Source organism: Pundamilia nyererei, unplaced genomic scaffold, assembly GCF_000239375.1.
Source record: "Pundamilia nyererei isolate P.nyererei 1_Seehausen unplaced genomic scaffold, PunNye1.0 scaffold00311, whole genome shotgun sequence".
Taxonomy (NCBI): Eukaryota; Metazoa; Chordata; class Actinopteri; order Cichliformes; family Cichlidae; genus Pundamilia; species Pundamilia nyererei.
The window spans coordinates 138,722-149,349 of record NW_005187712.1 but is presented as its reverse complement, the minus strand read 5'-3'; the positions used below and the strand labels follow the sequence as shown (position 1 = coordinate 149,349).

The 10,628-nt window shown below is 42.2% G+C and overlaps 1 protein-coding gene across 1 annotated transcript in view; it reads right to left on the bottom strand.

Moving 5' to 3' along the window:
• LOC102192667 (lipid phosphate phosphatase-related protein type 5) overlaps nt 1–10,628 on the bottom strand; it is a 100,066-nt gene that overhangs the window by 80,030 nt on the left and 9,408 nt on the right. The window contains exon 2 of the mRNA XM_013915487.1: nt 2,458–2,590. Within this exon, the coding sequence (XP_013770941.1) occupies nt 2,458–2,590 (133 nt within the window). The remainder of the gene's footprint in view (nt 1–2,457; nt 2,591–10,628) is intronic.

Here is a 10,628-nt window from a genome sequence, read left to right as displayed (position 1 = left end):
CCCACTCTGACACTCTGTCTACGGTTAGTGAGGAAGTCCACAATCCAGTTGCACAGAGAGGAGTTAACTCCCAGTTGGTGGAGTTTGGGACGGAGTTTGTATGGCCGGATGGTATTAAAAGCCGAGCTGTGGTCTACAAAGAGGAGCCGTGCATAGGTGTTCCTGTGTTCCAAGTGCTTCGGTAATGTGTGCAGCACTGTGGCGATCGCATCCTCGGTTGACCGGTTCTCCCTGTATGCAAACTGGTGCGAGTCCAGGGATGGTGGAAAAGCAGCTCTGATGTGTAGAAAAGCAGCTCTGAAGCTGCTCACTCTCTCCACAGCAGCGCCGTTGATGGTGATGGGGGTGTGTACTTCTCTGCACCTCCGGAAGTCCACTATCAACTCCTTTGTCTTTGCGACGTTGAGGGTGAGATGGTTAGCCCTCACACATCTGACTCATATGTTAGAGTGCTGTTCATTGACTTCAGCATTCAACACAATCATTCCCCAGCAACTCATTAACAAACTGGATCTGGTGGGGCTCAGCACCTCGCTGTGTAACTGGCTGCTGGATTTCCTGACAGGAAGACAGCAGATAGTACGGGTCGGCAACAACACCTTTAGCTCAAGAACACTGAATACGTGGGCTCCCAATGATGTATGTTGAGCCCCCTTCTCAACTGCACACCGTCACACAGCTACATCAAGTTGGCCTCAGACACAGCTGTGTCACATCAGCAACAACGATGAGACATGGAGGAGTGAAGTTAACCATCTGGCTGAGTGGTGCAGCAACAACAACCTTTCCCTGAATGTGGAGAAGACTACGGAGATCACCACAGACCTCAGGAGAACTCACACCCTGCACACCCCACTAACCATCAACAGTGCTGCTGTGGAGAGGGTAAGCAGCACCAAGTTCCTGTGTGTGCACATCTCAGAAGATCTCTCCTGGTCAAAGAACACAGCATCACAGCCTCAACCGCCATTATTGGAAAATCTCGGAAAAAATAGTCCTTCATAAATTGCTGACCTTGTTAGAGACTGATGGAATCAGCGAGAAATTCCAATCTGGGTTTAAACCACGCCACAGTACCGAGACAGCGCTATTAAGAGTTTTTAATGACCTCCTTTTAACTGCTGATTCAGGGCGCTCAGTGGTCCTAGTTTTATTAGACTTAACGATACGGTTGATTAGGGCTGTTCGATATAACAATATATATCAGCTGACGATATAAAAACGTCCATCGTTTCATTTTACGCTATCGTTTGTTTCGTGGTGTCGCAAAAGAAACTGTTTACGTCAATATTTTTTCATCATTTTGATGGTCACTGTAGTGGCTATATTAGTTTCTTAAAGTTCTCTCTTTGTCTTATATTTAATATAACCACACTACGGACGGACAAGTGCCTGTTTTTACACGTTGTCGTTAGCAACCAAGACGGTAAAAAAAATGGCGTGGCTCCGCCGTCTGCTTGTTTGTTTTGCATACCTTTCACAATAAAGCTCAAAATCCTGTTGAGACTTTTCAAAATAAACTAAATCCCATGAAAGAGTATGGAGAGCATTTATGGATGAGAAGCAAAAAAGAGCCGTCGGGTGCTAAAAAATAAACCTTAGACTCAAACGTTAGAGCAGGCTTTTCCCGGCAGCACGCCGTGTAATAAATACTCACAAAGAAAACAACGGCCGTTACAACTAAAAATGTATCGTTTCATGGTTTGGTTAAAAGTCTCAACTCCAGGTACATGACACCCAGCTGGAAACACTTCAATGCAAGTCAATCTGCCTGAGATTCACAGAATTTACAGAAAATGTTAAATTCTTGTGATGTATATCATTATCGGGATGATAGATGTCTTATATCGGGATATGAGATTTTGGTCATATCGCACAGCCCTACGGTTGATCACAACATTCTCCTGGCAAGGCTAGAACAAGTAGTTGGACTTAAAGGTAATGAATGTCCTTTCATGGTTTAAATAATACTTATCCAAGAGGTCTTTCTCTTCGTTTAAGGCATGGCTCTGTAGAGCACCACTGTCACTGTGGAAATGCAAACGCACCCACATTTGCCACTAAAAACAGACCTGCAACACAAACGTATTCAGGAGCCCTCAGTTTTAATCAGAAACACTGATAACCCAACAGCAGCAGCAATGATGACGCTGGCACGGTTACACAATGCAAAGAGCAAACAGGTGGAGCTTTACTGAGACGATTAGTTCAGGTTGAGTGAAAGAAAAGTTGTTTCTAGCGTCCAAAACATCAGTGCTGTTCCTGTAGTCGATCTTAGTTTTTCAATTTAGTGGGAAAAAGTGTGTTTGCTGATCAAAGGACCTGATCAACAAACTCAACTAACTAGTTTATTATGTGAATGTCACATGTGGCCAGTTTTCTCACAGACTTATAGAAAAACATTCAGCTTTGACAGGTGAAGTAACAGAAACAAGCATACACACGCCTAAAACTTACCGAGGAAGCGGAATGTCCTGCGTACCAGCGGGTTGAGGTAACAGCAGTCTCCGGTGGCCACTGTCTTCTCTAAACGGTCAAACTCCTTGGACGTGTACTGGACCAGAAACAGCACAGTCTCTGTCACTGTGATCTAGGAGAAATAGGGGCCACATACACAAAGAAAACAGATTACTGAAAGGAGCAGCACTTTACCTGTGAGTGGGTGCTGCTAGTGTGGGTGGTGTTATTTTGTCAGTCATTCGTACCAGTGCTCTCTCAGTGGGCCCCATCACTAGTGACACAGCTGCTGAATACACAAAAGGACTCAAGCCTGTCTATGCGCAAATATGTATGCTTTTGAAAACAGGACTGAGCCCACTTTCTATACAACTCTCTAAAGTTGACTATTAGCCAAAGAAAGCTTCTACAGACAAACATGGCAGGCCACTGATCCTTACACTATAGAAGTCTTCCAGTCCCCAGGGTGAGGTCTGAAAAGCTGGAGCAAACGTCTAAATCAGGGACGGATGGAAACCTTTCAAACAAGTAATTTTTTAAACAGCTGTTTACGTCAGGCAGCTTCAATGCAACATTAAAATTAATTATAAATAAACTGTATTTATTATTGTTTTCAGACACTGATGCCAGTGAGCAGCAGAATGGTGAATGTGTAACTGATGCAAAAGAAGCCAGTGTGTGTTTGTGGAATGAAAGAACAGTGTAACAGTGTAACAGTGTAACAGTCAGTGAATCACTGACATGTGTGTGGCACCGAGTAATATCACACTTTATTAAACACACAGTTCCTGTTAGCAGACACACTCATGTTTGGGTCTGGATATGGGATTTCTCTTCATGAGGAGAAAAATATGAAAGATCATGCCACTAGAGAACATAATAGCTTTTAGACACAAAAACTACTGTGGCTTAGGCAGCCAGTGAAAAGTGATAGAAACCCGAGGTGACCAGTAAAAACAGGTACGGTGGTTGACGCAGTCACTCCTCTTCAGCTAAGGCAGTGTTTCCCAACCACTGCACCGCGGCACATAGGTGTGCCGTGAGAAATGATCAGGTGTGCCGTGGAAGATTATCTGGTTCCACCTGATTAGTAATCTATGCGATCGGTGTGGGTATCGGGCAGAACAATTACATTCTCTTCCACTAGAGGGCAGTACAACTACCTGCTCTAATTAAATGGGTTGCCAGCTGTCAGTAAAACAGAAGAAGACGAAGAAGAAATTACATAACAGCCATGCTGTGAGTGAGCCGATGCAGCGTAATAGCAATAGATACATATGTGAAAGGACAAAGTAGTCAGTGGGACCTGGTGCTGGAGAAAACTCTGACCCCGATGAGGACCTAGCACAAGCACTGGTCAGAAGAAAGCAAAAAAGGTATACTGGGGACAAACCGAGCCAATTTTTTTCTTACTTCCCCTGTCATAAATCATAGCGCCATAACTCACTTTCTCTAATATGTCCAAGTTTTTCCCTGCAAATACTTTATTTCCCAGTCTGTTGGGACAGTTAACTAAGCAGTGTATTTGGTTCCTCCAGGGATCAAACCAGGCTGCTTTCACTCATTAGGTGAATGTAAAGCATCGCACTCTGGAGCCACTGAAAGAGTCCACACGATAGATCTCTTACATTAGACAACTGATAAAATATAACCAAATAAAACTCAACACCAACGCAACTGGCACCAGGTGGAGTGGAAGTGATGACCCTACCACGTCAGCTACTCATCATTGATATGAGGAGCTGTATTTCCATGGTGACACTGGTAGGGATGTACTGGGATGAAATACACTGCACACCGTGATAGTCGTAACATCAGTAAAAGAATGCAGGGCCTGCACTGTGCTCAGTAACACGTATATGCTGCACTGACCACTTTAAAGCCTGTTTTTCAAACAGAGCCACATGAGCCTATCTGACGATGATGAGGATCAAACTATGCTGGCTAAAAGTCACTGTTTTATCCTTTATTGTACACATATATGTATTGTAGAATAGACCGTTGCACTCAGACACTAACAGCAGGGAGAATTCCCTCTCTCTGAGGAATTTGAGGGGGATGATCTGCCTGGACTGTTGTTGGCACCGGAAGGTACAAAACTTTGATGTTGACTCTGCTAGACCGAAAGTTCTCCCCCAAGTTTTTGACCAATCAATCCTGTTTTTATAACTTACAATAAAAAGTGATTACCTGGAAAGAGAAGAGCTCAAAGAAATCATTAAAAGACTCAAATTACCATGACATTCATGCCCATTGTGACTGTATGGAAACCTTTAACCACACCAGTATAGTTAGTAATTAAAACCTCAAGATGTCTTCTACAAGCCAGTACATTGTAGTAATGATACTATTTTTAGAGCCTCATCTCCTGACTTCGGTGCAGAAGATGAAGCTTGAAGAGGAAGACAATGAGGTGGAAATGAGAGAGGAGAAAGAGTAGTGGAGGAGAAGGCATGAAGAAAGACACAATAAGGAAAGAGATCATGTACAAATGCTAAATAGTCAAATATAATCTGAAAGAACTATTTGTGATCCTAAAATCAAAAGTTACTTATACGGTCTCTTGCATACATAAACACATAAAAAGTGAATAGAAGGGAAAGCAATGTTCATTTCAGCCGCTGTACTAAAGATGGTGGGGGAACAAGGCAAGCTGGGGAAACTAAACTAAAACCTAAACTGTAATAAACTCAAATTAACAAATATAAATATATATATATATATAGCAGCGTGTGGCTGCACGGCGTAAACTCGTTAGCACGGTTAGCTCGTTAACGTGTGTAGCCCCAGCACAGGGCGATCTGCGCTAACTCGCTAACCGAGATTTGCCGCGTTAATGCGGTTATGGCATTAACGTCATTTTAACGAGATTAACGCTAACAGCACGAATATATATATATATATATATACATATATCTACATATATTCATCCATTCGCTTCTGCTTATCCTTTTCAGGGTCGGGAGGGCGCTGGAGCCTACGCCAGCTGTCATAGGGTGAGAGGCGGGGTAGACCCTGGACAGGTCGCCAGTCTGTCGCAGGGCCAACACACAGACACAAACAACCATTGGGCAATTTAGATTGATCAGTTAACCTATCCCCACAAACTGCATGTCGTTGGACTGTTGGAGGAAGCGGGAGTACCCGGGGAGAAATGTGGTGACGTTCCATCCGTCCATTTATTTTTGCATTGCTAGGCTGCAAATGTCACAGTAAAGCAGTGTGACAAGTAAAAAAGGGACAAAGGATAAATCTTCTGCTGTTTTTATTATGGGAGAAACTTGTGCTGTTGCCATGGTTTCACTCATTTTATTATGAGGAACAACAAAAGACATGGAGGAGTAGGCTCCACATGCTCAGCACAGCTCTGTTCTTACATGTCCCCCACATACATATGTGCTGTCAGGACTACAACACGGTTCTTACACGACTGCGACAGACCTTAGAGTTTCCATCTGATTTCATGCTTAATGTTAAATGTATTCTGCATACATGGCCACACTACTGCATCGCGGGTGGATCACTTTGCTTTACGGCTACAAGCACACTTTAAGTAGTGACAGAATCACTTTCCAAGGAATCAAACATCATTAGAATATCAGCAAAGAACACAAACAAGCTTCTCGCTGTGCTACACACGGAGTAAGGCTGCTACAATATCATATCTCCACTACATCATTTTTGTAGCCCATGCATAATTATCTAGGTTATGAAATAGTTTAAAGTATTATCTTAGAATAATCTACAGTAAGAAATACCATTCACAAGTTGGAAAATTAAAGATGGTTCAAGTCCCAGAAATTCACCTGAGCTCAGCTCACCATGCAATGCTAAGAGAAACTGCGAAATCCCAAGAACTCCATTTCAGACCCTGTGGGCTGTAATTAGCACATTAAATATTAAAGTTCATGACAGTACAGTTAGAAAGACTCTGAAGAAATATGATTGGAGGTGTTCCCATGGGAAGCTGAACAAACAAGACTTTTGGAGCAAAGTTCTCTGAACAGATGAGACATGAGTGGAGATGCTGGTCACCTGGTACTCCACATTCACAGAGTCAACCACAAACTCTTATATATGCCAAACTATTCTAGAGTCAGAGGTGAGGCCCAGTCAATGTCCAGACCTTGAAATGCTGTGGTAGGACCTCAAGAGAGCTGTGCATAAAGGAATGACCACAAACGCCACACAACTGAAGCATTTGTGGAAAAACAGTGGGCCAAAATTCCTTACATTTAGTTAAATAAATAATGGCACTGTGTATTATTTCATGTGTTCTTCTGGTTTTATTTGACTACATTTACCTGGTAAGGATCAGATGATTTATTTTTTTCAATGTTAGAACTATTTACTCTCTACCTTCAGATTGTTGATCATGGACATGTTATTACCGTAAGTTACCACTTCAGGGGTTATTATTAAAAGTCTTGCATGCTAGGGTTAGCCAGACCCTTTAGCAACCCCAGTGTATTGCCTGTGATCATCATTGAGAATGGCAAGCAATGGCTAAGGGGCTGCCTGATTTCCAAAAAGCCTGAGCAGCACTTTGTCCCACTTTCTCACTGGCTGTAACACAAGCTGACAGGTCCACAGTGACAATGTGCTACTTGTTTAGTCCCTTAACCACCTCTCTGCCCTCTCTCTGTCCTTATCGTCCTCACTGTAGAGCTATACGCCATTGGTTAAGTCATGCTGACAAGGCCAGGGTGACCTCAGCAGCTCCTCAGTCAGGGATGAACTTGCTCACTTCTTTCAGTCTCTTCTCTTTGAATCTTGCTTATTTAATTTCACACCAGTCTATATCAAAGCACTGAGCTCTGTTCATCAGTAAGACAGAATCCACTTACACTGAACCAGCGTCTCAATACGTCTCCATTCTCAAGCCAATAATTGGGTTTGCAGTGGCAATCCATTTTACCAGAACAGTGAGACCTAGCTAGTAAATTGAAGAAGATTTGAGCATGCTGACACCAAGAGATTCCCAGGACATTTTTAGACACTGAAGCCTTTCGTCTGTGTGGTATGCATCTGTACACAGCAGTCATTTAAAAGGAGGCTCTGAGCAGTGGCCCAAAACAAGCAGCCTCATCAATGACTGGCCACCACGGTGCATGATGCAGTACTCATGGCATGAAGAGCTGTTGATGCTCATCTTGCTAGAAAATCCAATCCAATCCAACTTTATTTACTGTATATAGCACTTTTAAAAACAACAAAGTTGACCAAAGTGCTTTCCAATAATAAAACAGAGATAGAAAAGGTTGCAGAACCCTCTCTTAAGACTCAGAGAGACATATTTTAAGCATAGAAGCATGCAGGAATTTAGAAACGCCTGTGTGGTTCAGAATGATGATGGCTGTGCTGATCAGGGGCAGGGAGTGTTTTCATGTGTAAGGTTGTGCATTCAAAACTTTTCCTTTTAACAGAAAACAGACACACAGAGTAAGATGGCTAGAGATAAATAATAACTAATGATTAAATGCAGAGTGGTGTATAAATACATAATGAGTGAAAAAAGGTGAGTGAGGTCTAAATATTGGCATCAAACTAAGTTATGTGCTCAGATTCATATATTGAAGAAAAAAGTTCCAAATCTATCCAAAGCAGATGTCGCTTCAACCAAACCAAGTCTGCTAACAATGACACAACTGTTCTCTCAGTTTTAAGCACATTCGTTTTCTCTCCAACATAAGCAACAGTGTTTTCCTTTTTGTTCCTTTGTAAGATGAATTATGAAAGAGATTGTTATGGCTGCTCAGGGGTCTGTGAACCTTTTTAATAGACTAAAACACACCCCAACCACAGCATGGTTACACACTCACTTATTCAGTCATTTATATTTATGTGGGGACAAGCACAGCATGAAGAGTAGCAAAAAACTTATATGAATGAAATTAAAATTAAAATCAACCTTTAAGATTTAATATTGAATCTTTAAACTATGATGAGTTTGCATTTTCAACCCAAACAGCAGCACATGGGACCAGTGCAGAAACAGAAGGAGAGCCTTTCCCCATTATGAAACTGGAAGTGCCTGCAACATATCAAACAACCGTGTTTGATATGTCAAAATCTTAAAATTCAGGTGTTTTCAGTCCGACAGGTACACCACCTGTCAAACGTTTTATAACACCCTCATTTTTCTGTTTTTTTAGCTATTCAAGTGGTTCAAGTCCAATGAATAGCTTGATGGTACAAAGGTAAGTGGTGACTTAACTGGTTTAACTGCCAGAGGTTACAAAAGGGTAGGGTTACCCAAAACTGAAAAATAATGTACATTTCAGAATTATACAACAGGTCTTTTTCAGAGAACAGAGCGTCAGAGCATCAGTGCCCATAGGTGTGAATGTGAGTCCGAACGGTTGTCTGTCTCTATGTGTTAGTGTAACCGGTGTGATTCTGCGTTGTGTCTGATAAAAAAGGTAAAAGAAAGAAAGACCTCCAAGTAAATAATTTGTCCACTCCAGCTCCTCTCCCACAGGGGAATTGTAGAAAAGGGGCATTTATTTTTACATTAAACATAAAATATGCATTTACACGTAACATATTTGACATAAGATAAAACAAAAACCACAACATGAAATCCGACATACCTGATAAAAAAGGTAAAAGAAAGAAAGACCTCCAAGTAAATAATTTGCCCACTCCAGCTCAACCCACCACAGCTCCCAAGCTAGCAAGGAGTATATATTCATGCTAGCATTTATGGAGCCTAAAACACATTTATGATACACACATACTACACACTTATCACATCTTACAAAAACAGGCTTAATAATGACAATAACTGAACTAACATCGCAATCATAAACATCAGGGTGGCTAAATATGAATTATGTGTGTTTTTAAGGTGTTGGAAAGAAATGACACCCACCTCTCCCACAGGGGAATTGTAGAAAAAGGGGAGAGGCAAAAGGGGTACACTGTATTTATAGGATTGCACCAAAGAAGAAGAAGAAAACAATAAGGAGGGGCTCTAACTGATAATGAACATAACTACAGGCTTGGAGGTCCTAAAAGTCAGGTATGATAGGAGCAGTTTGGGGGTTTAGAACACATTTTGTGTAATTATAACAATGTGATTTATGACTCTGTTACATTAGTCCTGCGACAGACTGGCGACCTGTCCAGGGGGTCTGCTTCATCCCCCTCCCGTCAACAGGGATAAGAAGGGAATGGATGCAAAAGAAATGGCTGTTGCAAACTACCGTAGGCTGTAAATGGCATGTTGTGTGGCGTGGTACACCCCCGCCCACTACCAGAAAAAATAACATTAACAAAAAAACTATTAATAACTATTCCGACCTGTCTAATATGTAATATTAACAGGAGGCTGAGGGTCTGTGTGCAGCATGAAACCAGCTGCACCACCTCTGGGCTGATATGCAGAGCATGGGGCTTTCTGGCTAAGCCCAGTGAGCATCAGAGCAAATCTGTCTAAAAGCCAGACTGTACAACACCAAACATAGCAGTGTTACCCAGATCTGTGACAAGCATCAGTGTTGGAAAAACATCTTGTTTGTTCCTTACACCTCTATGCAAACTCACTGGGATGGCTTCATGGAGATGAATGCCAGCACTCTGTGCTGGGACAACTGAAAATAACAACTAACAAATCACTTTACTTTCCAAGTCACAGTCTCTACAGATCTGCCTTTAACACTGAGAACACTGGATATGTCACAGATATTGGAAATATCCTTGCTTCAATAGATAGTCCACTTACGTTTCTGGATTAAAAGGTGTAAGAAGCACACAGAGGCCTGCCTCCCAGCACAATTCAACCCCCTACAGGATCGACCCTTCCACTGCGGATGCTATTGCCATCACTCTTCATACCACGCTGACCCTCCTGGAACACTCAGGTAAATAGGTTACAGGTAAGCATTCAGTATGCCGGACATCATAGTGCAGAGAGTGCTGGACCTGAAGCTCCCACATTCAGCCTGTACCTGGATTAAAGACTTGGAGATTATGTATTGGAATTTCAGGAGCAGGACCACACCTCCAAACACGCTCCTTCCAGTTGTCATCTACAGAGGTTCCCCCAGTTCTGCAAGCTGTACATTCTCATTTACATTCCCCACCCTCCCTCCCTCCTTGTTCTCAATTCTTTAACTTCCTCATTTCTGTTTAGTACATGGGGATCAGAATCAGAATCAGAATCAGAA